Source organism: Balaenoptera borealis (genome assembly GCF_965194805.1).
Source record: "Balaenoptera borealis genome assembly, chromosome: 13".
NCBI lineage: Eukaryota > Metazoa > Chordata > Mammalia > Artiodactyla > Balaenopteridae > Balaenoptera > Balaenoptera borealis.
This window is the reverse complement of record NC_138870.1, coordinates 46,991,236-47,018,809: the sequence shown is the minus strand read 5'-3', so window position 1 is coordinate 47,018,809 and position 27,574 is coordinate 46,991,236. Positions and strand designations below refer to the sequence as shown.

Here is a 27,574-nt window from a genome sequence, read left to right as displayed (position 1 = left end):
GGGAGGCGGGCGGAGGAGGAGGCGGGAGCTGAGCTGAGCGGGGCGGGCGGCGGCGGGGCCCGAGCCCGAGAAGATGGCGGTGCGGAAGAAGGACGGCGGCCCCAACGTGAAGTACTACGAGGCCGCGGACACCGTGACCCAGTTCGACAACGTGCGGCTCTGGCTCGGCAAGAACTACAAGAAGGTACGCGGGCAGGGCCGCGCGGGGGCCGGGGGCGGGACAAAGGGACCGAGGCCCCGCGGCCCCCCCGGATCCTGCCCACCCTCCGGCGGCCCGCGGCCCGCGGCCCCTCCCCCGCGGCGTCCTGAGCGGCCCCAGCGCGCCCTCCGCCGCCCCGCGCCCCTCCTCCAGCCTCTTTTACCGCCCCCCCAGCCTCTGATTCCAGCCCCCGCCCCCACTGCTGCGCCCTCTGCCCCTTGTTTTTCTCCGCTGGCCCGGCGGGTCCCGGTGCCAGCTGCCCACCCTCCATAAGCCATCGCTTTGCGGGCTTTTCCGGGAGAGACGGCCGGGGGTGGACGGGGTGCCGAATGCACCCCCCCCGCCACACACACACACACAGCGTGCCCGGCACGGTGCCCGCCAGAGCTCCCCACGGGGCCAGGTACCAGCAGGGTTGAGGCCTCCCCGGTGCTTTGTGTGTGTTCAGAGAGAGATGATGAAAGCGGGAGGGTAAACAGCTACAGAGCAGGCCCTCGACTGCTCATCAGCCTGAAAAAGGCCCCCACCCCGGGATCACCTGTCTACCGCTCGTCCCCCATCTCCGTACAAGGGGCAACAGAACCTCTTTGGGAGTCAGGGTAAAGGAGTTCCTGGGCAGCCCTTCTAAAACCATTCCTCAGCTTCACATTGAAGTCACCCCACCACCTGGCCTTTCATTGCCTTGGGTTTGGGGTTCAGAGTCTGGGACACACTTTATGTCCATAGTCCCCCATCTCATAACAGGAGATACAAGGTAGTGAACAAAGGGTTCAAGCCTTACCTGTCTTTTCTACCAGACCTCTTCCTGGAGGTGTCTTTGTCTGTCTATAGGCCTGGTTGAAAGGAACATCTCTACATAGGGCTTTTCTCTGGAGATGGTCTGCCTTTCTTCCTTCTCACTACCCCCAGTTAGGGGTTCTCTTTCTGACGTTCCTTCAGCTCCCCAGTTCTTCCTGCCCAGCTTTGCAGCCTGTCAGAAGTGTGATGGGTGGTTTAGGAGGATGCCCCCCTGATCCTGGTCATGAGCCTGGGAGGTCTCTCTGGGTGTCAGGATCTTGACAAACAGCTGCTGGGTCTGTGGCTTGTCTGTACCCCAGCGTGAGGCTCTGGTTCCCAGGCATCTACCTTTGACCTTTTGGAAGGGAGATCAGTCTAGGGGCTTAGTCTCTGGCCCTGGGGGGATTGACAGCCTGTGACCTGGTTCAGCTTTCAAGCTCTTAGCTCTCTGTCATTTGCTTTTTCTTTCAGGGATCTCTTTACACCTCCCACTGAAAGGTGCGCTTTTCTCTGTGATCAGGGTTGAGGAAAAAGGGGTCAAAAGGTAAAGAGAAAGTTAGCCTCTTGGCACAGTTTTAAAATGAGAACAGAAGGCTAGGATGCTAGGTAGCATAATATGGAAATATTTAAGAAGGCCCAGGGTTGCTTGTCTCCGATACAGTTTCCTCAGAAAGGATAGATGTTGTCTTGCTATTTCCCACCAGGCTGGGTAGTAGCTGGTCTTTTTTTTCCATCTAGCAAGGCCTGTGAAGACATTTGTGCCCAGTCCTAGCAGAAGCAGAATGTACAAACTATTCTCTCAGTCCGTTTGCCCTACCTTATTACTTCCTTGCGTCTTTTTTATTAGGCTGTATTATCGGGGGAATCTTGACCTTCCACAAAGTTACCCCAAGAAGTAGACTGTTGTCTCACTTAGAGCCTTGAAGATGTTGCTTCTGTGGCCTGAACTCCGTGAATCTTCAGAATTTTACAACTCTCAGTGCTGTTGGCTAGAGATCAGGGTCCTGCAACTCCATTTTTAGGTTGTTGGCTGAGGGAGAGTAGGAGACTGCCTTTACCTCCAGCACCAAAGACTGGTAACCTAGGCTGGAGGCAGCAGAATTTCAACTTCTTGGTGAGGGGCATCTAGGGCCTTCCTTCAGCCATTTTCTTTTTAGAGACTAGACATGTGGGGGAAGAAGACACTATTTCTTTCTGCCCCAGATGCTTCCAGAGCTCCTGGGCAAGAAATAAGGGAGATGGTGGGTAATTGATCTGGGACCTATTTTTCTTTCCTTTTCCCTGTTTCCCCAGTATATACAAGCTGAACCACCTACCAACAAGTCCCTGTCTAGCCTGGTTGTACAGTTGCTACAATTTCAGGAAGAAGTTTTTGGCAAACATGTCAGCAATGCACCGCTCACTAAACTGCCGGTGAGTGCAAAAAGCACGGGGGCAAAGCCTCCAAACCCGAGAGGGAGTTGTTTTTTTGTGTTTTTGTAAATTTGTAATTTTTGAGATTTGGGTGATTTCCTACCATCCCTTTCCCTGGTTGGGGTGTTACTGGCTTAGCAGAGTCCGCAGTTTACCATTCCCTTTGTCCTAGTAATATTCTGTGCAACAGGTTATCTCACAGTGTCTAAGCTCAGTCATGAAACTCATGGCATGGTTAAAACACATGAGATTTGGATTTGTACAAGCTTGTGTTCAAATCCTGGCTCTGCCACTTGGTGTCTCTGTGATCTTAGACAAGCCATTTATATCTTTTGAGTCTTGGTTCCTTCATCTCTCCATGGGATTAATACACCTACCTTGTAGGGTTTCTGTAATGGTTAACGAGGTAACCCAGTAAAGCACATAGCGGGGCTTTGTGAATATTGGTTTCTTTCTCTCCTCTCTTCCAGGCCTCATGATAGAATGGCACAGGGGTTAAAGAATTCCAGCTTCAAGAGGGAGATCAATTCAGCATAGGATTTTGTGAAAGGATTGTTAAGTCATAAGAGAATTTAGGATGTAACTCTCACATACTTCTTCCCTTCTCAATTTTGTAGATCAAATGTTTCCTAGATTTCAAAGCAGGAGGCTCCCTGTGCCACATACTTGCAGCTGCCTACAAATTCAAGAGTGACCAGGGATGGTGAGATGCCTTCTCTTCTCTCTGTGCTTCTTACATTTAGTTTAGAGGGAATCCCCCTTTATGATTCCCTGGGGTCTTTGTGGGGTGGGAGAGCATAGACATTCTTGCAAGTCTCTTACTTTGCTAGGTCAGTAGGCCTGACCTGCTAGGTTGGCTGGGAGTCAGAGCCAAAACAGTCTCCAAGAATGAGTGAGTATGTGTATGTGCATCAGTGTGTGTGTTGTAGAGGAAAAGGGATTCTTAGGTTGGCATCTCAAGCTTTTCTTTGTCCTTTTGCACTAAGTACAAAGTGATTCATGGAGTTATGATCAGTGAACCCCAGATCCCAGGTGATTTTGGCAAAGCTGAGGGCACGATTGCCTCCTAATTTCCCATGTTAAAAAAGTCACATACTCTGACCTCATCCCCAGACTTGAGCTATACCACTCACTAGATTATTGCCTCTTTACAAGGCGGCGTTACGATTTCCAGAATCCATCACGCATGGACCGCAACGTGGAAATGTTCATGACCATTGAGAAATCCTTGGTGCAGGTAATAGGAACCTCCTCCATCCATCTCCCTTCCCTTGGTGAGAATCCGAAACCCCTTCCCTGTAATCTCATCCCATTTGTTTCTTCTCCCTACAGAATAATTGCCTGTCTCGACCTAACATTTTTCTGTGCCCAGAAATTGAACCCAAACTGCTAGGGAAATTAAAAGACATTATCAAGAGACATCAGGTGAGTGGGTGGGTCAGGAGAGGTTTTAGAAACTCCATGACTCTCTTTCTGAAGTTTTCCATACAAGAAGCAGCCCTGAGGTAGCCCTGCCTACTTGGAAAAGTATTAGAATTAAAGCCTTGAGCCTCTCTTTCTCTGTTCCTCCCATTTCCCAGTCTTGGCAGATTTGGATCACTGTTCCTAGAGACTGCATGCGCCTGGGGGAAGAGCATCTACTTCCACTGAGCTAGAGATTGCCTGATTTCAGATCAATGAAATCTTTGCTCTTTGGAACTCTATAATAACAAGCAGATGTTGTTAGGACATACAGGGACATAAAATCGACTGTACATTTCCCATGTGTGACAGATTATCTTCTCAGAGGATTATCTGCAACTTAAAATTCTTTGATTTTTCTCCATTATTTGCACAATCCCAGCTGTTTCTCTCTGCCACTTAGCTGATCTGTGATTAGAGAATGCAAACCAACTTTGATACCATTCTGAGCAAAATATGATTAGGAAGGCAGATCTGTGGTTAAACCTTACTTTGGTTTATTTACATCCATGAGTAATTCAGAGGGGACCATACTTACCTGCTTCTCCTTGTGCCATCCAGGGAACGGTCACTGAGGATAAGAACAATGCCTCCCATGTCGTGTATCCTGTCCCAGGGAACCTGGAGGAAGGTGAGACCTGGGTTTTCTTGGTCACTGCAGTGGATAGCTTGGACTAGGAGGTGGAGGACTGCTCAGCAGCTGTGCAGTGCCTGGGCTCCTCTCTCCTTTCAGCCCTGAATCCTCTTACCACCTCTGTTCCTATTTCCAGATCCCCTGCTGCAACAGGAGTTGTGTACAGAGTTATTTTGTGTGTATATCCCTTTAGCTTATGTTTCTCTCTGCTCTGTCTCTATCCCCAGAGGAATGGGTACGGCCAGTCATGAAGAGGGATAAGCAGGTTCTTCTGCACTGGGGCTACTATCCTGACAGGTGAGGATGGGTTCCTGGGGCAGGTTTAAGTACAAGAGCCAGACTGAGAAGCCCTAGAACATCTAGTAAAGCAAGAAGGCACTCTTTGAGGGTTATTTTTAGGTCTGTTAATTTGTTCTCCTCCCACCTATTACGCGAATCCTCTGTCTTGGGGGAAGCTTGGACTTACTGGACAAGGCTTAGTCTAAAAGGATTGGGGCTTTCTGTGTGAAATGGTTAGCGTAGTATAATTTTTGGTAAGTAAACATTAGAAATAATCTCAATATCTAACAGTGGGAAAATGTTTCAGCAAATTTATATATCTAGTCAGTGGGCTATTTTGCAATCTTTAAACTGATAGAGATAACACGTGATTTGTAGATAAATATCGCAAAAAGTAGGACATAAAATAACATCTAGTATCAATGCAATTATGTAAAAACAAAATTGTACAGAAAAAAGTTACTGGGGAAAAAATATATCCTGAATGTCACAAGAACTTGGGTTAGAGTGATTCTTTTCTATTTTTGAAATATTTTATGATCATTTTTATTACTTTATAGTGAAAAGAATCCCAATATTAATTGGAAAAATAATCATACCAAAAAATAACCCAACAACCCATACTTTTTGTAAATGGAAAAGGTAAAAGGTTTGCACTTTATTTTTCCACAACTCTATCCCACTGATTGTGCTTTATGCTCAATTTCCCGTGGCAGTTACGACACATGGATCCCAGCCAGTGAAATTGAAGCATCTGTGGAAGATGCCCCGACTCCTGAGAAACCTAGGAAGGTGAGCTTTTCTTGTCCATCCCCCCTCCCCCAAGAAGAATGCCAGGGCCAGACCACTCTTTGGAGGTGAAGCAGAGGCTCCTGTGCCCTTGGGCTCCTCTGTTAAGGATCCCCAGACAGAACTGGGGCTTCCAGGCCTCTCTCCAGGACAGTCTGCCTTTGTACTTCAGGTTCATGCAAAGTGGATCCTGGACACAGACACCTTCAATGAATGGATGAATGAGGAAGACTATGAAGTAAATGATGACAAAAACCCTGTCTCCCGGCGAAAGAAGATTTCAGCCAAGACACTGACAGATGAGGTGAAAGCTCTTCTTTTCTCCTTGAGCCCTTAGCGCAAGTCTCAGAACAGGTCTTTGCTGGAGATTGTTGGCTGACGTTTGCCCCAATTCTCCAACCTGCAGGTGAACAGCCCAGATTCGGATCGACGGGACAAGAAGGGGGGCAACTATAAGAAGAGGAAGCGCTCCCCATCCCCTTCACCGACCCCAGAAGCTAAGAAGAAGAATGCTAAGAAAGGGTAGGCCAGCCCCTAACCCGCCCCCGCCTTTACTGCTCTGTCCACAGCGTGGTGAAGGAAGGAAGGACAAATCCCCTCCCGTAACCACTGGGCCCTGACCTGGGTGAGCCTGAGAGGGAGGATGAGGAGGTCTTCTTTAGCTGTCCAGTGGATACTTCTGATCCTGGCCACTAGTAAACTCAAAGAGAGCTTAATCTCCAAATGAAAGGCCTTTGCCTCTTCCCATTACTCTATAGTGATTGGTTTCTCTTTGCTCAGCTCTGCCCTCAGGATTCTCTCTCCCTTTTTTATTTCCTTCCAGTTTTATTGAGGTGTAGTTGACATACAGCCCTGTATAAGTTTAAGGAATACAGTATCATGATTTGGTTTACATACATCATGAAGTGATTATCATAATACATTTGGTGAACATCTGTCGTCTCATGTAGATAATAAATAGAAAAATAAATAGGTAAAAAGCTTTTTTTTTCTTGTGCTGACAACTCTCAGGATTTCCTGTCTTAGCAACTTTCATGTGTACCATACGGCAGTGTTAATTCTATTTATCATGTTGTACCTCACAGTCCCTTTGGGAGTCTTTCTTGCTTCCCTCCCGTTGGACCTCACCTTCCAGGGATTCCTTGTCCAGGGGTGACTAGATTCTCTTTCACTCTCTTTCCTTCCCAGTCCCTCAACACCTTACACCAAGTCAAAGCGTGGCCACAGAGAAGAGGAGCAAGAAGACCTGACAAAGGACATGGATGAGCCCTCACCAGTCCCCAATGTGGAAGAGGTGACATTGCCCAAGACAGGTATGGGCCAGGCCAAGCTCCTGGGCCCCCCCTCCCTGTCCTGCTCTTCCTTTGTCAAACCCCCTGGGTGGGCTGACTTCCCAGGCCCAGCTCCGGGTCTAGAGGGTCTTTCCCTTCAGCTTAGCTGGTTATTGAAACCATTTTCATCACCACAGACAGTCCTCGAACTTCATATCCGTATCTGAGTTGTGGACTGTGCTCTGTCTCCAAACTCTTTTTTATTACACACAACATCAGTAAAATGTATTTGAGCACAAATTATACACGTGTACTGTTTACCACTACTTTAGGAACGTTATAAAACACATTATCTAAAAATGGGCAAATGTAGAGGATAAGATTAAAAAATATAAAGAGAGGTTCTGATATTCTTTGCCTGTATTTCAGTGGACCCTCTTTTGCGTCCCCATTTTGGAGACCATTGCTCTGCAGTACTGGTTTACAGTCTGTATTCCATAGACATCCAGGAGTGGGTTTCAGGAGTAGGATAGGGGAGGCCACTGAGAGAGAGGAGTTCCGGCTTCCACCCCCTCATCAATCAGAGCAGCTCTCCTCTCTATCTGTGTTTTCTCCTGAGCTTCTGTGTATGAATTCAGTGGAGGAAAATGTCCTCTGTTTTCAAAAATGTTTAAGATCCAACTACTCCTCTACAGAGTGATTTGGTCAGACTCTGTCTCAGTCCATGAAGAACTTACAGACACATGAATGGAGATAAGGGCCAATCAAAGACAAGAATGATTGATGAGTGTTCATAGAGTAGAAGATGCTTCTTTATAAGAAAAAAGTTGAGTTAAATGAATTTTTTGTTGGGGAAGGGGAGAAAGTGGCAGGAAGGGGAGAAAGTTTCAAGCAGCAGAATGATTGTGACTGGAGGAAGTTACTACGTTTTGTGATCAGATGGGGCAAGCTTTTGGAGAAAGTGAGCTCTCTGGAACTGTTAGCAGTGGAGAGGCGACGGCTTGATTTAGGCAGAACCTGTCTGTGAAAATGACTCTCTCCCCTGGCAGTCAATACTAAGAAGGACTCGGAGTCAGCCCCGGTCAAAGGAGGCACCATGACTGACCTGGGTAAGATGGGGAGCTTGGGGCAGGGTGGTCAACGCCCGAAGGAGGGGAGGGGAGGCTGCCACCTGCCCCTAGCCTGCCGGGGCCTTTCCGAAAACACACTTGTTCTGCGGCCCCTGAGGAGGCTCCAGCCTTCTATCTTGCTGTCTCTCTCTTTCAGATGAACAAGAAGATGAAAGCATGGAGACCACGGGCAAGGTGGAGCCAGTTTAGAGAGGCCCCTACCTCTCTATGTGATTCTGACTTGTGATTATAAAGTTCCTTCTACCCAGAACTTTCCACTGCCCAGACTTCTCCCACCCTAATTCTAGCTGTTGCTCAAAACTCTGACGCTTTGAGTCCCAGGGCCCAGAACTGTTCATTCCCATCCCATCTTTAGTGCCCACATTCCTGGGGTGTAGGAGAAGCAGGGGGTTGCTAGGGGCAAGATGGGGATGCTGAGAGTCCAGCAGCCTCCATCCTCGCAGGATGAGGATGAGAACAGCACGGGGAACAAGGGGGAGCAGACCAAGAATCCGGACCTGCATGAGGACAACGTGACCGAACAGACCCATCACATCATCATCCCAAGCTATGCTGCCTGGTTTGACTATAATAGGTATCGGTGCTCCACCTTCTCACTAAATCCTCATTTTCCTGCTCCACAGATGAACATGTTGTTCCTCCTCCTGCCTCCAAATAAGTTACCTCTTCCTCAGCCAGGTAGACCGGGGTACAGTTCAGTTTTAGGGAAGCTCCTGGTCTCTGAGTCTTCCAGCCCTGGCGGAGAGTTCTCCCCAAGCGTCTCATTCCTTCCTGCTGCCCCATCTTCCAGGCTTTTCCTCCCTTTGGGGTCTCATCTCTCCACTAGAGCCTCTGAATGCACCCTTTCTTGTCTTGCAGTGTTCACGCCATAGAGCGGAGGGCTCTCCCTGAGTTCTTCAATGGCAAGAACAAGTCCAAGACTCCAGAAATGTAAGGAAATCTCAGCTCATGGTTCTCTCCCTCCTGTCCCCATTTGTTCCTCCCGATCCAGTGTGGCAAACATTTCTTGAGCTCCTTCCATGAGCCAGGCACTGTGCTAGGCTTACAGAGACATGGTCTCTGCCCATAGGCAGCCTCGGCCCAGCACTGTGACCACTGCTCTCTAGGATTTGCCTGGGGGCCATATTAAGCATATGCCTCTTCTGTTCAAAACAAGTATCTGCTCCGGTACCTGCAGAGCCTTTCCATCCATAATTACTCATGCTGTCTAAAATGCAAATATCTCTAGCATAAGTAGTAGCTTTGACTAAAATATAACTGACTACTATTGGTCCCTTAGAGTAGGTTTTGATAGAAAAAATGGGAGGAGGAACTATTAAGACCCAAGTCTGTGAATTAAGGGATGGAGAGACGTGTTTTGTAAAATCTGGGCTTGGGGCTCAGAAGTCTTCATCTCCTTCAAGGCTCCTCCTCGGGCCAAATCTGCCTGGCTTCAGTTTGGTGCTTTCCATGGTTAGGGATGCTCCGGGATATATATGGTGAGGCAGGTGAGACTTCGTGCTGAGCCCAGGCCCCCTGAGGACTGAACCAGCTGGCTTCCCAGCTGCTCCTCAGCCTCCCCACTCCCTGCTCCGGGGCCACCTTCCCTTCCACCATGTTTCTTTCCCCGAAGCCTGGTATGGTTCTCTCCTCCTCGTCTTCCTGGGGAAAACAGTGTGTGAAAAAGCCTTACTCTCTCCAGAGGAAGTAGTGACAGATGACAGGAGTGCAACTTGATCTGCAGGCAGAGTTGGAACTAGAACTGTTCTACGCTTTGCACTCTTGGTGTAAAATAGTAAATGATAATTGCCTACGGGTATTGAGAGCTTACTATCTCCCAGGCATTATCCTAAGTGTCCTACATACCTTGACTAATTTAATCTTCACGTCAGCTTTAGAGGTAGGTCCTATTATCTTCAGTTTAGTGATAAGGAAACTGAGGTGTAGAGGGGTTAAGTCACTTGCTTAAGGTCACACAGCTCGTGAGTAGTAAAGCTGGGAGCTGAGTCCTTTAGTCTGGCTCATGTTCTCAAATTTTACACTATACCACACAATAGCTACCATTTTTGGGGCTCGTACACTGTGCCCGGCACTGTTCTAAACCTCTATAGACCTTTCTAATTCTCAATAGACACTTCATTTTACAGATGAGGAAACTGAGGTTCAAAAAATTTAAGGCCATCACAGTAGAGCTAGGATTTGAACTTAGACCTTTCCACCTTTGAAACACGTGTTCTCAATACCATGCCATGCTGAGTAGGTGGAGGCACCCATCAGGACTTCCCTTTAACATCTGCCTTTGGAATTAAGGGCACTTTCTCTTACCTTTTGATTCCTTTTTCAAAAGTTGGATTGAGGGAGTTCCCTGGTGGCCTAGTGGTTAAGATTCCAGGCTTTCATTGCGGTGGCCTGGGTTCAATCCCTGCTCAGAGAACTGAGATCCTGCAAGCCGAGTGGCACGGCCAAAAAAAGTTGGATGAAACATCCCCAAGTACAGCCAAGGAGATAACTCATTTAACTAAAAACCCCATCAAAGGTTTGAACCCCTTGTGTCTAGCACACAGTGACCCTCAGTGTGTATTGAGTCAGCTGCGGTGTTCTTCTCTGTCTCTGTCACACAGGAGGAGTCCTTAGCTCTCTTATCATTTTTCCTACCCTTCAGCCCTCTCATCGTTCATCTCTTTCTCTTCTAAGCTACCTGGCCTATCGAAACTTCATGATCGACACTTACCGGCTGAACCCCCAAGAGTATCTCACGTCCACCGCCTGCCGCAGGAACCTGGCGGGTGATGTCTGTGCCATCATGAGGTGGGTCTGCAGCTGAGGGGCAGCGGGTACCTGAGGATGAATGCCCACAGATGTCTCTTGGCTGAAGTAGAGAGGCCGGCAAGGAGCATAGGGGACGAGCAGGAAAGGACATCTCTAGAGAAAGGCAAAGTTCAGGTTCGGGTACGGGTGACTTAGGGAATGGCAGGGGCACTCTCGGAAGTGTGGAGGAATGGAGGAGGGGCGCGTCTGTAGTGAAGGAGCCTACCCAGCGAGATACGCAAGAAGAGATGTTTAGTAGCTGGGTGGGTATGGAGAGAGGCCCCCGCTGTGGATGTAGACGTGGGTGTCACTGGCATGTAGGTGCTGGGAGGAGACCGTATTTCCCAGGGAGTGGGAGGAGCAGAGAAGAGGGTGCCCCAGCTCCACCCCCAGCCCTCCTCCTCGTGTGTGACCCTGTCTCTGCCTCTCTCCTCACAGAGTCCATGCCTTCCTAGAACAGTGGGGTCTTATTAACTACCAGGTGGATGCTGAGAGTCGACCAACACCAATGGGGCCTCCGCCCACCTCGCATTTCCACGTCTTGGCGGACACACCATCTGGGCTGGTGCCTCTGCAGCCCAAGACCCCGCAGGTAGGGCGAGGGGCTGTGGGGACAGGGTGGGATTGGGCAAAATGGGGCTTCTTCGCACTTTTCTTTTTCTGGTTTTTTAGGATAATGGTTCAGGAGTGTTTTGAGGCTTCTTCCTTTCCCAGGGGATGCAAAGGGCCACAGGAATCAGCCCCATGTATTTAGCACCCTCTCTCAGCCTGTGTGCCCAAGACTGTGAGGACTTGCTGAGGCAGAAGAGATGCTTCTTGTTCTCGGGGAGCAGACAGGCTAATTAGGGGACGGAGCAGATAGAGAAAAATGGCTTAAAATTAAGTTGCATGAAATTTTTTAACTTTGTCACGTTTCCAACATTTTTTCATTTTTGCTTCATAATTTTTATCACTTCCATTTTTTTTCCACTTCCATTTCATACATTACAAAAATTAAGAAGAGAAAAGTTACGTGGCTTGCCCAAGGTCACACATGTAGGGTTAGAGCCTACTGGTCCAGCTCCTAAGAGAACCTGTAAAGATCCATGTGAATACAAATGGATATCATGCCAACTACAGATCTAAATAATCATTAAGGGAATATGGAACAGTGGCATGAGTGCCCCCCGAGCTTGCGAGCTGCCCGGCATTTGCTCTTGAGGCCTCCAGGGCCTCGGCCTGGTCTTTTCCTGCCCAGCCTCCATGACGCCAAGCTCTGTCCCCCAGGGCCGCCAGGTTGATGCTGATACCAAGGCTGGGCGAAAGGGCAAAGAGCTGGATGACTTGGTGCCAGAGACGGCTAAGGGCAAGCCAGAGCTGGTAGGTGGGGTGTAGACCCCGCTGGGCTTCTTATTTGCCCCTTTATTGGGGGGCCCCTGCCCGGGAAGAAGAGCCATGAGAGCAGAGGAGCTACAGCAGTGAGGGAGGAAGTCCCGCCCAGGGGTGTCCCTGGCTGTGGGAAGGAAGCTCCTTCTGTCTGTCCTCTCTCTCTGTCTGCCCCTGGCTCCTGGTGGTCACTTGGACTCACCTCTTTCTTTCCCCTCCACAAATAGCAGACCTCTGCTTCCCAGCAAATGCTCAACTTCCCTGATAAAGGCAAGGAGAAACCGACAGACATGCAGAACTTTGGGCTGCGCACAGACATGTACACAAAGAAGAACGTCCCCTCCAAGGTACGGAGGTGCGGGCCGCCTGGGGGTGGTGCACCTTCGCTCCTTGAGGCTGCGGGCTCCTCCCTCTGACCCACCTGTGTTTCCCCTGCAGAGCAAAGCTGCGGCCAGTGCCACTCGAGAGTGGACAGAACAGGAGACCCTGCTACTCCTGGAGGTAAGTAGGGCAAGGGAAGGGGAGCCCTATGAAAACGGAAGTGGCCAGGGGGCCGGCCGCACTCGTGAGTGGGGAGAGCATGATCTTGCCCCAGTCTCTCTCCTTCCTGGCGCCCATTGCACCTGCCCCAAGGACCAGCTCCAGGCCAGGGACTGGGACCATTTCGTTAACCCCTTGTCCTTTCTTAGTGCTACTTGCAGATCCCCCTTGGACCCAGGAGAGTACACAAATACCACAAACCAGAGAGCTTTGAAGCAGCTCCGTTTAGTGGGATGGGGGTGTTGACCTTCAAGGAAAGTGGCTAAGTGAGGTTGTGTCTCCACCACCACCAGGCACTGGAAATGTACAAAGATGACTGGAACAAAGTATCAGAGCACGTGGGAAGCCGCACACAGGACGAATGCATCTTGCATTTTCTTCGGCTTCCCATTGAAGACCCGTACCTGGAGGACTCAGAGGCCTCCCTGGGCCCCCTGGCCTACCAGCCCATCCCCTTCAGCCAGTCAGGCAACCCTGTGATGAGCACCGTTGCCTTCCTGGCCTCTGTCGTCGACCCTCGAGTGGCCTCTGCTGCTGCGAAGTCAGCCCTAGGTAATGCAGAGGGGTCCTGGCCCTCCTGGTTTGCGTTTGAAGGGCTGGGTACTCAGGCCGTGAAACCCCCTCAAGTTTGGCTGCCCTCCTGGCCTTGTCTGCTGCTGGCATCAGCCCAGGCACCTGTCCAGCTCCATGAAGGTGTAGATGAAGAGCCGGGCTTGTGAGGAAGCTCTCACAGGGAGAGCCAGAACTGCCTACCACCCGCTCCCAGCCTCACCCTCTCTGGGTCTTACAGAAGAGTTCTCCAAAATGAAGGAAGAGGTACCCACAGCCTTGGTGGAGGCCCACGTTCGGAAAGTGGAAGAAGCAGCCAAAGTGACAGGCAAAGCAGACCCAGCCTTTGGTCTGGAAAGCAGTGGCATTGCAGGAACCACCTCTGATGAACCTGAGCGGATTGGTAAGACCTGGCATGTTCCCGGACTCTTCCCTTTCTACCAAGAGCCTGAGCCACCTGGCCTCCCCACACCATCCCTGCATCCAGTTGGCCTCAGAGCACCAGACGAATGGGGAGAATTGGTGGGGCTTTTGTTTTTCCCAGGGCTTTACCTTAGGTACCGCGGCTCCCCACTGGTCCTCTCAGTAAGATCTTGGCTAGGAGAAGGGGCTGTTGGAAGAGCGTTGTAGCCAGACTGTGTCAGACATTTCCCGTTTCCTCTTCCCCGGGCCCAGAGGAGAGCGGGACTGACGAGGCGCGGGCGGAGGGCCAGGCCACAGAGGAGAAGAAGGAGCCCAAGGTATAGCGGGACCCACACAGGCTGGGAGGGCAGAGGGGACAGGCGTGGACCGCGGTGGGGGGAGCCGGCTCCGTTCAGCTCAGGCAGGCTGGGCTGGACCTCCCAAGTAAGAGGCGTAAACTCAGTTCCTGGTCTGGGCCCTCTGTGTGCGTACCAGCGCCCTGATGCTCCCCCCTTTCCCGGGACTCCAGGAACCACGAGAAGGAGTTGGGGCTATAGAGGAAGAAGCAAAGGAGAAGACCAGTGAGGCGCCCAAGAAGGATGACGAGAAAGGGAAAGATGGCGACAGCGAGAAGGAGTCAGAGAAGAGTGACGGGGACCCGATAGGTAAGCCTCGAGCATGGTGGTTGGGGTCCAGGAAGGAAGCGAGGCTGTAGGGCTCAAGACCCTTTTCCTGGCCCAGTTGATCCTGAGAAGGAGAAGGAGCCCAAGGAAGGGCAGGAGGAAGTGCTGAAGGAAGTGGTGGAGTCGGAGGGGGAAAGGAAGACGAAGGTGGAGCGTGACATCGGCGAGGGCAACCTCTCCACCGCTGCGGCCGCTGCCCTGGCTGCCGCTGCCGTGAAGGCCAAGGTGAGGACCAGAGACCCAGGGGAGGAGGTGCCCCTTCCCTCATCTCACGTCACCTGGAAGAAATCCTTTCTTGTCATCCTTAAACAACGCTGGTCTGTTTCCTTTCCCTTTTGATCGTGAGAGGGAGACTTGGTCATCTCTTCTCTAAGCTTTCTTAAGCCTTTACCATTGGGCCTGTTTTCACCCTCTAATTATTTGACCTTGTCTTATCCTTTGCCACTCTCTCTCTCTCTTCATGTTCTTTTAAAAATATCGGTCAAGCCTGTGCTACTTTCTGGGTTGTGACCACAGCAAGTTCTCTCTTGAAACCTGGCAGCCTCCACGCTACCCTTCTCGGTCCCGGAACGTCTTCAGCTGGGTCCTCCCACTGACGGGCCGCCCCACCCCTCCTTCCTTAGCACTTGGCTGCCGTTGAGGAGAGGAAGATCAAATCTCTGGTGGCCCTGCTGGTGGAGACCCAGATGAAAAAGTTGGAAATCAAACTCCGGCACTTTGAGGAGCTAGAGACGATCATGGACCGGGAGCGAGAAGCGGTGAGTTGTGTCCCCTGGGTGTCGGTGGGGTCCCACCTTGACACTGGGCTGGGCCCCAGTTTAGGATGGAGGGAGTAGCAGTGCAGAGAGCCTGAGGCCGACGGGACATCACAGCAGAGCGGGCTAGCCCAGGCCAGGGCCGGAGCCAGCCCAGGCAGTTGGGGATAAGCAACCCACAGTTGCAGCCTGGAGACCGAGGTCCCACAGAATGTCAGCTCCAGGGTCACGTTCTAGTTGGTTCTTTGATTGCTGCATCTCCAGGTCCTTGAAGGGTGCTTGGCCCATAGTAGACTCTCAATAAAGATTTGTTGAGTGATTGAACAGGTTTAAGGCATGATGAGAGGGTAAGGGCTTCAGATCCAGGAGGTGAACTTGGAAAGGGAATGGGATGGACAAGGTGTTGAATCACTTCGATTTTGAGAAGATACAAAAGAAATAGAAGACAGGGACTCTGACCCTGATCTCCTCAATTGAAGATATCAGACATACAACATGGAGACATCAAAACCAGTTAATGCTTCAGGTATCTGACAAATGCAAATTAAGAGGTTTCCAATTAAGAATAAAAGTCCTGAGAGAGAATGGAATAGAGGCGAAAGCTCAGAGGCTAGGGAGTTGATCTGGGATGGCTTCCTAAGAATGGTGAGTTTTTCTCCAGTTTTGAAGGAAGCAAAGAACATGATTTGACAGGAGGAACTGGAGGGGTTTTCCAGATTAAAGTAATGACAAATTCAAAGCTTTGGAGCTGAAATGAGCAAGGGCTGCCACCAGATTAAGTCCACTGAAGTGAGAAGCCAGTGGGCAGCCAGAAGACCTGGTGGGGGGAATTGGAGAGGCGAGGGCGACGGGGGGCGGACACCGAGGAAGCCAAGCACAAGGGTGAGATTTGGCTTGGGGAACTGCCAGAACGAGAGTCTGCATTTGTCAGAAGACAAAGCAGGGGACAAGGCGTTCGCCTCTGGGGTCTCCTGAACCCGAGTAACCGTTCTTCATTGGTCCTGGCAGCTAGAGTATCAGAGGCAGCAGCTCCTGGCCGACAGACAAGCCTTCCACATGGAGCAGCTGAAGTACGCGGAGATGAGGGCCCGGCAGCAGCACTTCCAGCAAATGCACCAACAGCAGCAGCCGCCCCCGCAAGCCCTGCCCCCTGGCTCCCAGCCTGTCCCACCTGCGGGCGCTGCTGGGCCACCCGCTGTCCACGGCTTGGCTCTGGCTCCAGCCTCCGTGGCCCCTGCCTCTGCGGGCAGTGGGGCCCCTCCCGGAAGCTTGGGCCCCTCTGAACAGATTGGGCAGGCAGGGTCAACTGCAGTGCCACAGCAGCAACAAGCAGCTGGAGCCCCCCAGCCTGGGGCAGTCCCACCAGGGGTACCCCCCCCTGGACCCCACGGTGAGTGATGGGTTCTGAAACTCTCGCTGACTGGAGGGATCCGGGTGAACGTTCCAGTTCCCCTCAGAGGGGATATGGGATAGGACTGGAGATGAGGCTCAGCCTCGATTTCGATAGATTGACCTTGGTTATATCCCTAAGCCAGCAGGGATCCCTCCCCAATCCCAGACTTTGGGAATTTTGTTCCAAGGATTTACCATTTACTCTAGTATCAGGAAAAAGGAAGGTGGCACCTAGGAGTGACGAGGTTATCCTTGCCGTAAAAGTGAGTTGGCAAGTGAGATTGTATGCTTCTAATCTTCTTGATCTCTCCTTTTCATTCCCAGGCCCCTCACCGTTCCCCAACCAACAAACTCCTCCCTCAATGATGCCAGGGGCAGTGCCAGGCAGCGGGCACCCAGGCGTGGCGGGTAATGCTCCTTTGGGTTTGCCTTTTGGCATGCCGCCTCCCCCCCCTGCTCCATCCATCATCCCATTTGGTAGCCTAGCCGACTCCATCAGTATTAACCTCCCCCCTCCTCCTAACCTGCATGGGCATCACCACCATCTCCCGTTCGCCCCGGCCACTCTCCCCGCCCCTAACCTGCCTGTGTCCATGGCGAACCCTCTACATCCTAACCTGCCGGCGACCACCACCATGCCATCTTCTTTGCCTCTTGGGCCGGGGCTCGGATCCGCCGCAGCCCAGAGCCCTGCCATTGTGGCAGCTGTTCAGGGCAACCTCCTGCCCAGTGCCAGCCCACTGCCAGGTGAGAAGGGTCCTGGAGGGGAGAAGGGTGAGGGAGAGGGGTCCACGTGGAGGGCTGGAGGGCAGGTGGGGAGGGGCTCAGGTACTAGAGCTTCCACGATCCCTTTTTGAACGCTCTGGTAAAATTAGAACACAGGAGGGAAGGGCCTCTCTGGCTGTCCTCCACCATTCCCCAGCCTGGCAGCTGCCACCCCTGGGATGACGCTGGTGCCTTTCACTGGTGGGTCATGGAGGAGTCCTGTGGCACAGAGCATCTCCGTTGTAAACTGGAAAAACGGCTACTTGTCTGCATGATGATTGGCGTTCCCTTTGCTTGTTCCCGTCACGTTCAAGTGCCCCATTTAGAGAGTTCCCTTGGGGGCAGGAGGAGGATTTGGGGTATCCCAGTTTTCCCAGCGTATGGTGGGAGAGGGTGTCGGGGAAAGGAAGTTGTACACCGTGGGTGCTCTTTCGCCTCCTGTCCATTGCATGCCATGCCCGGTTGTTTGTCTGGTGGCCTGGGTCTGGAGCCCTCTCTCCTGCTCACCCCAGCTGATGCAGCTCCCTTCTCTCCACAGACCCAGGCACCCCCCTGCCTCCAGACCCCACGGCCCCGAGCCCAGGCACAGTCACCCCTGTGCCACCCACACAGTGAGGAGCCAGCCAGACATCTCTCTCCCTCACCCCCCATGGATATCAAGGTTCCAGGAACAGCCCTCTCCCCACCACTGGGACCCTTCCCCAGCCTGGAGAGTTCATCACTACGTAAGGAAAGCTCCTCCTGCCCCTCCAAAGCCCCCACCATGCCTGTCAGGGGCATGCACTTTTATATTGGATTATTCAAGGACTTCTGTTGAAAAGATGTTTCTAATGTCTGGGAGAGAAGATAGGATGGGGATCCTGCCCTCAAAGGAAGGGCTGGGGGAAGTGTTTATACAAGGTTCTAATTAACCACTTCTAAGGGTACATCCCCTCAAAACTATTGCATTTTTTATGGATTGAAAAAAAGTGAAGCTCTTTAAAAGGAAGTAGAGATTTAAAAAAAGGCACATTGGAGCTCCCTCCACCCAGTGGAAAAAAATCCAACTTTTACATATTTTGAGGAGGGAGGTGAGTTTTAGGAAAGGGGAATTTAGGTTCTGGGGAGAGCTCTGGGGATAGAACAGGGTGCAGAAATCTGTCTCCTCCAGCCCCTCGTTAGTGACTGAGGCAGCTCCCGAACTCCCTTGGCCACCCCACCCCCAGTTTATTCCCACTAATCTCTCCTGCTGCTTCCTCGGTGTTGCTGTTTTAGGCCACCCCAGCTCAGCCAATGGCCCCTTTCCCTCTGAATGTCAGCTTTGTGTTTTAAAGTCTCCTGCGTAGTTGATGTCAGCGTATGTGTATTTGGTGGGGACACATTTTGGGGGTTCCTGTGGCAGGTAGTAGAGGAAGAAAGGGCGCTCGGGGCTATGCTGCCTCCTGCCTGGGCTCTGTCAGCGAGCGGGCTCCCAGAAGATGTGGAGAGGGGCTCTAAGAGGATGGGAAGTCCTAAAAACGTGAAATTGTCAAAAGCACTTAAGCACCTCCTTCTTAGGGCTTGGTGGGTCACCCCGCTCACCTCTTCCCTCTCCCACCAAGACCATCAGAACCGTGGCTGGCAGTAGCTAGGGATTCCTTGGGATTTGGGGCAGCAGCCGGGGAGGAGGTGCCCGACCTAGGGTAGTGCCGACCCCCTGCTTGCAGCGCACGGCTCGGCTCTGCTCCCCGGATCCCAGTGCCCCCGGTACCAGCTCTCCCCTCTTCGTCCTTGGTGTGAAGGCAAAAGTGACTCCAGGCTCTCCACCAGTTCTTCCTGGTCCCTCCCACCAGGCCTTGTGTTCCTTTTGTCCCCATATTTCTCTTCCTCTGCGTCTTGGCACCTTTCTTCTGTGCAAAAGTTTTCTGTAAATTTTCTCTTTTTTCTTTCTTCTTCTTCTTCTTTTTTTTTTTTTTTTTTTTTTTTTATAAATTAATTGGCTTTCAGTTCCATCTGTGGATGGCTTCTGTGTTCTCTTACCTATGGCTGTTAGGCGGGGGGAATCGGGCTGGGGGCAGCACTCCTGGAGTCCTTCCCAGTGGCGCTCGGAGGGGCTGGAGAGGCACTGGGCCTCTCTCCCAAACAAACAGGCCGAGGGCAGCATAGCTGTCCGGACTGTACAACTGGTGCAGGGACTGGGCAGAGGCTCTCACCTGCCCTCAAAATAGCCATTTAAGACTTGGAAGGACATCCTCACATCCCAGAGATTTTGTCTATTTATCCTTTCAGAAGTGGTGGCTTCATATCTTCCCTTATTAGGTGGGGAGAAGGCAGGCATCTCAGCTACTTGTTACTGTTGGCCCCTAGCCTTGCTGAAGTGACAGACAGGCTCAGGCAGTGCTAATATGGCCTGGCTTTTGCGCCAATAAACACTCCCCGGGCTCCCCGACAAAAGGCCTTCAGTGCTGGGGAGGGCTAGGAGAGGACTCAGCGCCATATGGCATGGCCCAAGGGTGGCCAGCCTTGGTGCTACAGGGATTTATGGCTTTCCTAATCCCCAAGGGGTAGCCTTTGTCGCATCAATAACTAAGGCCAGCATTTCTTAAATCAGGCAAAGATGGTTCCTAGAGGCCCTTGGCCGGCCGGCTTTCCCCAGCCTCTGGTCCATTGACCCCCGACTGTCCTCCCCTTCACCCTGCTCAGGAAGGAAAGCAGAACCGCATGTAGGGCAGAGAGCAAGTTTATTTGGTGAATGCTGATGGCAAACATCATCCAAGAGAGACAATCTGGGAAAAATACTGTGACAAGAGCACCTAGGAGGCCTCCGGGGCTACATACACAGTCTCGCACAGGGAAGGCGTGGTTTCCGTGCACACTGGGACTGTCTTCAGCCATTCAGCACCATGCGGACGAGCTCTGCGGAGAGGAGAGGGGGTGATCCAGGGAGCAGGGCCAAGGGGAGGGGTCCACCAGGGGCCAGGAGACCACAAGACCACAAAGGTAGCCTAAGAAGGAATGTGCCCACAGCAACCAACCTTGGGGTCAGTTTGCAGAGGGGCCACCTTGAGTCTGACCAGTCCTCTCAGCCCCCGGCTCCCCTCCCACCAGCTGTTATTTCCCCACCCCGCCCTGAGCAGCAAGAACACAGCAGAGGCAGAAGAGTTCTCAACTACACCTACAGCTACTGTCAGCCATTGGCGGGAGGAGAAGACAGAGTTTTGGGTTAGGGTACCTCCGAGCTGCCCAGCAGGACGGGGAAGAGACTTCAGCTACAGCAGCACAGTGGGACAGGCAACCCAGCCCCCTATGCCAACTGCCCGTGCTCCCAGGCTAAAGGATGACCATGAAGCAAGACTGGGATAGGTTGGTGTGAGTTCCCAGACACCAGCGCCCTAAGAAGCAAAACCTCAGAGCCCATTCTAGGAGAGAAGGAGGTACCACACCCCCAGGCTGTCTTCCTCTTTGAGGAGCCCCTCCCCTCCCCAGTCAGCTCCATGCAGAGACATGCCAGGAGGAAGTCAGATGGTAGTAGGGGAAGGGCAGGGGCTAGAGAGCAAAGGCTGGGAAGAAAAACACTGGGGAGGTCAACTAGAGAAGGGGGGCTGGGAGGAGCCGTACCCGCCCCATGGGCCCGTCACCCCGACAGGATATGCCTCACAAACGCTGCAGGAAGGAAGAGACATTAATGGTGAAGACAAGACACAGACATGGGGTGAAGGGGTCAGGCGGCGAGGGATTAGACATCCATTTATTTTACTTCCCATCCCTTTCCCACCCTTCATGCCACATAAGCCCTTCCTTTCCTGTCACACCCGCCCTGGCCTCCCACTCCTGGGCTGGGCTGGGCCCTGCCCCTTGCCTCTTGGCACTTTTTGGAGCCTGAATCCAGGGACAGGGAAAGCCCCAAATGCTGTGCTTGACCTGCCCTGTATGGCTGCTTCCTCCGTGAGACCCCAGTTAGTCCCTCACCTTCATAGTTGATACAACCATTGCTGTCCTCATGCCCTGCCACCAGCATCTCTACTTCTTCCTCTGTCATCTTCTCACCTGCAGAGGGGGAGAAAGAGTGAGCGTTCTGGAATTGGGTGACACATGAGGTCTATCAGGTGGCACCTCAGCTCAAGAAGGAAGGGCAGAGCCTTACCCAGTGTGACAAGAACATGCCGGATCTCAGCACCCATGACGGTGCCGTTCCCTTCCTTGTCAAACACCCGAAGGCCTTCAACGTAGTCCTCATAGGTGCCCTGGTCCTTGTTCTTGGCCACAGTCTGCAGCATGGGCAGGAAGTGCTCAAAGTCCAGCACCTTCACGTTCATCTCTGCCATAAAGGAGGTGGAAGCAAAGTCACATGCATTCTCAGGACTGGGGATTATGGGGTTCCCACTCAAGGCAGGAGAACTCTATCTGTGGGATTTGCTAGACAAGAGCTGCTTGAGTTCAGGGCCTAGGAAGATAAAGCAAAGCTATTAGCTAAAGACTGCAGACCCACTACCACACTGCAGAGTTATTCTGAAGGACCCTCACCATCACTCTTGGGGTTCCCCAGGACCTTGAGCACCTCGGCGTTGGTGGGGTTCTGGCCCAGGGCCCTCATCACGTCCCCACACTGGCTGTACAGGATCTTGCCATCCCCTGTTCGGTCAAACAGCTGGAAGGCCTCCTTGAACTCTGAGGATTCAGAGAAACATCAGCAGTGGGCACGTGGGGGTTGACCCAAACCCTCCCTTACAGCCCCTGCAGCCCATTCCACTTTGATCATGCTGAGGAAACCAGATATTTATACCGCTGTGCACCCAAACCCTCTAAGAGGGATCCAGCGGCCCTTCCTCCGACTCAGGTGTCCCACATAAAGACCCGGCCTTCCTCCCCTTGGCAGAGGTACCAGCCATTTACATACCCTCTGCCTGCAGCAGCCTGCCCAGCCTCCTCACCTCACTACTCAGGGCAGGGATTTGCCACCGCCCTGTCTGGGCCCTGTCCTTATAAGGAAGTGGGAGCAGCAGCCTGGGACTGGGGTCATCCCAGCCTGCCACTTCCCACCCCTCCAGTACAGAGAACTTTCAGAGAGTTCAGCTACAAAGAAGTATCCTCAGCAAACTCCCCTGTTCCATTTTCACAAAGTAACAGGTCACTGCTGTCTACAGCCTTCACAATTCCAAGCTGGGGGAGGGGAAAAGTTATCACAGGAGGAGAAAAGCAGCAGAAGTAGCTGACTAAGGAACAGAGGAGCACAGGCAGCTTAATACACAGTCCCCAAGCCCCACACACAACAGGCATTAGTGACCAAGTCGTTTCACATGCCCACACCACCTAAAACTCACCCAGTGCTTGGGGCTCAGATCTAGAGTACAAGGGAAGGGAGGAAGAAAGAGTGAGAAAAGAAAATGGAAGATCCAGAAGGAGGGAGAAGGGAATCCACTAGGTACTCCCCTGGGGGTGCTGAAGAGAAGACGGGTGGCTGGAGGGTGCTAGAGGGAGTGTCCCTCTCCCTAAGCATGACCTCAATAGGGGTCAGATTACCTACCTGCGGTCTGGTCCTCGGTGAAGTCACACTGCTCAGAGAAGAGGGGAGCGGTCAGCATCTTAACTCCAATCCCCCAAGCTTCTACCCCAGTCCCAAGAACTCTGAACCACAAACTCCCGTTCCATGCTGGGGACCCGCTTCCCAGCAGGACAGGATCCCCGACACTCCAACCCCACCTCCAACCTTTGAGGCCCTCAGGTTCCTTTACCCCCTACCTTTTGCCTTCTCCCCGCCCCCTATCCCCGGCTTCCCGCCTCTCGCCCCAAATCCCGCTCATCCTCCCAGCGCTGGGCCCCACCATCTTGACTGCTCAGCTCTGCGGGACCTTTTCCTGCAGTAATGGCTCCGGTTCCTGGCCCAACCCTAGTCTTAGTACGTCCCAATGACGTCACCCCCAGCCGACCCAGCCAATAGGAATCCTGGCCCGGGCTTATGCAGATGACGCTGCTATATTAGTAATGAGGTGGGCGGGGCCCACTGCTGTTCATTTCTCCAGAATAGCCCTATCTGGGGCACAGAAACTGCAGAAGAGGGTGGAGTGGGGCGCAAGGAATCTGCTCCTCCGAGAAGCAAGAAAGTTAGAGGATGTCGGATTGGGGAGGGGTGAGGGGAGAAGAGAGCCCTCCCTTTCCTTCCTTCCCTCCCCCACCTATAAAGAAAGCAAGAGTCGGAGACCAAGGGAGGAACCGTCTCTTTATTTTGAAACAATAGCCTCCTAGTGGCAGGAACTTGCTTTCGCCTGCGGGAGAACGGGGTCGGGGGGCAGTGTCCGACCCCACTGCACCTGTGGAAAAAGATGAAAAGTTGCCAAATCCTGGCGCTCTCGCGCAGCAGGACATGCAGACGTACTTCCCTGCTTTTCCACCCTGGCTGAGGGAAGGGAAGGAGGCTTGCCTCTCAAGGCGAAGTGGGAGGGCCCTACCTGTGGAGCTCAGACGCTTAGGATGTGCTTCAGGAAGGCTGCAGAGAGAGGAGGCAAGAGGGGCTGCAGAAGCTGGCCTGATGATGATCCACCTGACTTTAGATAATACGGGTCCCAGGGTGCCTCACCTACATATCTCTAACTTCCTGCCTCCCCCCTTCCCCTGTCCCTTCTGCTCCTCTGGCCCCTCACCTTCATAGTTGATGCAGCCGTTGCTGTCCTCATGTCCTGCCAGAACTGCCTCCACCTCCTCTTCAGTCATCTTCTCTCCTGAGCCCCAGACACAGCGTTTTAGCCCCTGCCTTCCCTCCCTCATCAACCTAGGCCTCTTTCTTCTGAGTGGTACCTCCTCTTCTTCCACCCTGGGAGACTTGCCCACAGCAACAGTCCCCCAAGAGAATCCTCTCCCTGTAATGAGCATGCCTTGAATGTGTCCCTGAATCTTGCTTTCCGTTTCACCTCAATTACACCCGGTGAAAGCTTTGACCGATAAGGAAACTGAATTCCAGAGGATTAAGAGACATACCATATCATAGAGTACGACCATCTCTTCCAAAACCGAAACTCAAATCTCCCACCTCATCCCCTTTCCTCTGCCCTTTGGGAGGCATCTGCAGCCCACACACTTTAGCCTCCGCAGGAGGAAGACCTTCAGATTGTACCCAAGCCTCTGACCTTCTCAGTCTCCTGCCCATGACCTACAGGAAAGTAATCCCTCCCTGGCTCTGCCTACTTAGCCAACCTTCTTCTTAGTTCACCCCCTCCTCTCAACCCCACAGGAGTTCTGGTCCCTGCCTCACCCAGGGTGGTGAGGACATGTCTGAGCTCTGCTCCCATGACTTTGCCATTCGCCTCTTTGTCAAACACCCGAAGCCCCTCCAGGTAGTCCTGGTATGTGCCTTGGTCCCGGTTCTTGGCCACTGCCTGGAGCATGGGCAGGAAAGTCTCAAAGTCCACACGCCGGGACTTCAGCTCTGGAGATCAGAGAAGTGAAGGAGAGGTCACTGTAGTGTCACCCAGGACCCAGCTCCCATACCCACCATGAAGGGTTTTATCCGTTCAACATTCACGATGCTTTTCTGCCCCTGGGTTTGACAGTTTCTAAAGTCCTGGGACCCACCTCAGCATTTTTTGTCACCTTACCAACATTCCTCGGTTCCACCACCAAACTGAAAACCCGCATTGTCACAGAGGTCCCCTCACCATCACTCTTGGGGTTCCCCAGGACCCTGAGCACCTCGGCGTTGGTGGGGTTCTGGCCCAGGGCCCTCATCACATCCCCACACTGGCTGTACTGGATCTTGCCATCCCCTACTCGGTCAAACAGCTCGAAGGCCTCCTTGAACTCTGAAGTATAAGGAGGGGTCAGTGTTGACAAGGGGTCCCATCACCACCAGGAGAAAGGAGATTCAGAAACTATGTGCTTGAGCTGAGCAGAACAGGGAACACAAAGAGTACTAGTGTGGGAGTTTTCAAGGTCGGGAATGGAGTTAGGGGACTAGAAGGAGGATCTGAAGAGGGACTTGGGATGGACAGTGGGCTCAGGGGCTTCGCCTCACCCTCCAGCTGGTCCTTGTTAAACTCGATCTGTGGAAGAAAAGAGCAGGTGAGGAGAGATGACAGGGCTCATTCAATCCCTCTCCAGCACTCCTCCCGACCAACTGGCAGCCACTTCTGGGGAGGGGCCCAAAGGGACCAGGCTGGGAGCCCAGCCACCTCAGTCCCATTCCCAGCTCCAGACCTTGGGAGAATCCCAAGAGGAGGAATTATTGGGGGGAGGGTTTCCAGGGAACAGGGTTAATCCCATGCCACCTGTTCCCCTCCCTCTACTGCCCTGAGCCCTGCATCCCTCACATAACTGGGGGCTGAATAAAAGCTAAATTTACCCCTGGCCCCCAGCTGTGATTGTCTAACAAGTCTGTCCTCTTGAGCCTTCCCTCCTGGGGTTCAGAGCTGTGGCCTTTAGTGTTGAATAGTCAGTCAGGCACAGGCAGCAGCTCCCTCCCTTCACCTTGAAACTGTCCTCAGAACCCAGATGTTCCCCATCTTACAGGCCCTGCCTCCAGCAGGAGGTTAGGTGAGAAGGTGGGGGGGGGTGTGGGTGTGTACATACACACACATGACAACAAAGACAACAGCAGGGTCATAAGCCTGGATGCTTCCAAATGGGGTACTAAGAGAAAGCCCCACTGTTATCCAGTGCTTACCGATTCCCCACCTTCTAGATACCCCTAGTCCCCTAGGTGTATCCCACCCTTGTACCACCCCCTCCAAATTCTTTTCTCATTTTCCAGGGACTCACCACCACTTTGGAGAGATCGATGGGGGGCTCCTGGGTTTTCGCAGTTTTCTCAGGGGTTGGAGGGACAGCTGGCACTGGTGCTGGCACTGGCTCAGCCTTGGTCTTGGCTGGAGGGGCCCCTACTGCTGGCTTGGCAGCAGGCTTGGGGATAGAGGGTCCTGCTGGTTTCTTCACGGGAACATCCTTCTTGGGAGGCATGATGTCCGGTGGCCAAAGGACAGTGTGCTGATGGGGGCACCCATCTCTGTTTAAATAGCCAGGGAGTCTGGGATGTCAAGGGGCGGGGGCAGGGGCAGGGAGCCAGTTGGCTGTGGGGAGGGTGAGATAGAGGAGAGATATGACGGCCTGCCCTCACTCCCCTGGCCTCCTACGGTTCAGGACTCCTGCCCCAAGGTCTTCTCCCTTCTGTCTACCCCGCCCCAAATGCTGACCAGAACAATGGCCCCTTTGGGGGGAGGGGGAGGAGGAGGAGGCCAGAGACTGCCCAGAATGGGGCAGTTAACCTCCAGGGTGAGGATAGGATGCTTGCCAGTGACAAACACTGAAATAGGGATGAGGCAAAGAAGGGCATCCAGGCATTTCAGGCCCCCAACCCCCTGACTCAGAATAGCCCTTTTTCCTAGCAGCTTTAGACTCTTGAAGGCTGAGGCAGGGATGGGGGCCTTGTGAACTAGGATTGTTCAAGTGGAGTCTGGGAGTAGTGAAAGGAGAAGAAAACAAGCAGCCCTTCCATTTCCCTCTTACCATGGATGAGGAGCAGGGTAGTTGACCCCACGGCCGAATAATCCTCAATACCTCAAGTCCCTAACCCCCTCCCTCCCAGCCCAGAACTGGAACTGTGCACAATATAGAGAAAGAATAGCAATAGAAGAGTGTGACACCCCCCCTCCCCTCATTGTCCCCTGTGCCCAGTGTTGTTTTAGAAGTGGGGATGGAGGCAAGGATCAAGGAAGGAACCCTTGTCCACAAGCCTATGGTCATTCAAGTCAGACAAAGGTAGGGTGCCTGCTGAACCTGCAGGGACTCCGTGGTGGCACCTGGGGGGAAGGGCAGGCTCTGAGAGGCAAGGGGCCCAATTTCTAAAATCTCAATCCAAAGGGATATGAGAGGTCCCCTGGGCTCCATGAGTACTCACACCCAACCGGAGGGATAATAAAACCCTGACTCGGTAGCCAGGTTACAAACCTTGCTGGGGGCGCTGGGGAAGGGTGGAAGTCGATGGGGGGCGTACAGAAGAGGGGATGGGTTGCTGGTTACTTTTGTTCTGGGAGTAAAGAAGGAGACGATTTAGATAGCATTCTGAGGAAGATAGTAGTGATTCCTCTTAGGCCCTGAGATTCAGAGAGTTGATGCTGGGTCTCCCACTCGCAAAAAAAGCATTTGAGTATCATTACTGCAAATTGTCTCATTTTAGGAAAGTCAGAATCATTCCTCCAGCCGGGACTACACCACACCCACACCCACCCACACACACACACACACACACACACACACACACACACACCCCTAAGCCTTAAATAAAGGAAAGAGTCCCTCCCCAGCGCCCCAAAACTCACCCTGCGGGGTCCAGGTAAGGGGCGGAGGCGGGGCGCAGGGCAGCCGCGGACCCTGAAGGGTTAATTCCCGTGGCCTCTGAGCATGCCGGGAGTCGTAGTCCTCGCGCGCCCGCGGGCTCAC

At 52.7% G+C, this 27,574-nt stretch overlaps 3 protein-coding genes across 12 annotated transcripts; 1 reads left to right on the top strand and 2 right to left on the bottom strand.

Moving 5' to 3' along the window:
* The first annotated feature begins 8 nt into the window (after positions 1–8).
* On the top strand, positions 9–18,515 carry SMARCC2 (SWI/SNF related BAF chromatin remodeling complex subunit C2). 7 transcript variants are annotated; one of them, XM_082350902.1, is made up of 30 exons: positions 10–184; positions 2,270–2,389; positions 3,007–3,092; positions 3,545–3,626; positions 3,722–3,814; positions 4,412–4,481; positions 4,712–4,781; positions 5,480–5,555; positions 5,725–5,856; positions 5,959–6,074; positions 6,741–6,865; positions 7,873–7,932; positions 8,090–8,127; positions 8,397–8,527; positions 8,812–8,883; positions 10,627–10,740; positions 11,179–11,332; positions 12,007–12,099; positions 12,333–12,452; positions 12,544–12,606; positions 12,939–13,197; positions 13,436–13,597; positions 13,870–13,934; positions 14,126–14,261; positions 14,338–14,504; positions 14,903–15,037; positions 16,043–16,424; positions 16,751–16,834; positions 17,108–17,173; positions 17,730–18,515. In XM_082350902.1, exons 1-30 carry the CDS (start codon positions 74–76, stop codon positions 17,804–17,806), a joined length of 3,459 nt encoding a protein of 1,152 aa, XP_082207028.1. In that variant the 5' UTR covers positions 10–73; the 3' UTR covers positions 17,807–18,515. The 7 variants fall into 7 exon arrangements, with proteins under 7 accessions (XP_082207025.1, XP_082207024.1, XP_082207027.1 ...); XM_082350899.1 differs by having other exon boundaries at positions 9–184; positions 12,336–12,452; positions 16,751–17,173; XM_082350898.1 differs by having other exon boundaries at positions 9–184; positions 16,751–17,173.
* Positions 18,516–19,873: 1,358 nt separating this feature from the next.
* On the bottom strand, positions 19,874–23,086 carry MYL6 (myosin light chain 6). Of its 3 annotated transcripts, XM_082351157.1 has the most exons (7): positions 22,972–23,086; positions 22,674–22,701; positions 21,674–21,817; positions 21,294–21,467; positions 21,119–21,196; positions 20,768–20,812; positions 19,874–20,065 (listed from the first exon to the last, which is right to left on the bottom strand). In XM_082351157.1, exons 1-6 carry the CDS (start codon positions 22,972–22,974, stop codon positions 20,784–20,786), a joined length of 456 nt encoding a protein of 151 aa, XP_082207283.1. In that variant the 5' UTR covers positions 22,975–23,086; the 3' UTR covers positions 19,874–20,065; positions 20,768–20,783. The 3 variants fall into 3 exon arrangements, with proteins under 3 accessions (XP_082207283.1, XP_082207282.1, XP_082207281.1); XM_082351156.1 differs by lacking the exon at positions 20,768–20,812 and having other exon boundaries at positions 22,972–23,085; XM_082351155.1 differs by lacking the exons at positions 20,768–20,812; positions 22,972–23,086 and having other exon boundaries at positions 22,674–22,746.
* A 261-nt stretch (positions 23,087–23,347) lies between these two features.
* On the bottom strand, positions 23,348–27,549 carry MYL6B (myosin light chain 6B). 2 transcript variants are annotated; one of them, XM_082351114.1, is made up of 9 exons: positions 27,454–27,477; positions 27,083–27,161; positions 25,898–26,141; positions 25,155–25,182; positions 24,799–24,942; positions 24,396–24,569; positions 23,788–23,865; positions 23,596–23,633; positions 23,348–23,457 (listed from the first exon to the last, which is right to left on the bottom strand). In XM_082351114.1, the coding sequence occupies exons 3-8, from the start codon at positions 26,093–26,095 to the stop codon at positions 23,605–23,607; spliced, it is 651 nt and encodes a 216-aa protein (XP_082207240.1). In that variant the 5' UTR covers positions 26,096–26,141; positions 27,083–27,161; positions 27,454–27,477; the 3' UTR covers positions 23,348–23,457; positions 23,596–23,604. The 2 variants fall into 2 exon arrangements, with proteins under 2 accessions (XP_082207240.1, XP_082207239.1); XM_082351113.1 differs by lacking the exon at positions 27,083–27,161 and having other exon boundaries at positions 27,454–27,549.
* Positions 27,550–27,574: the final 25 nt, after the last annotated feature.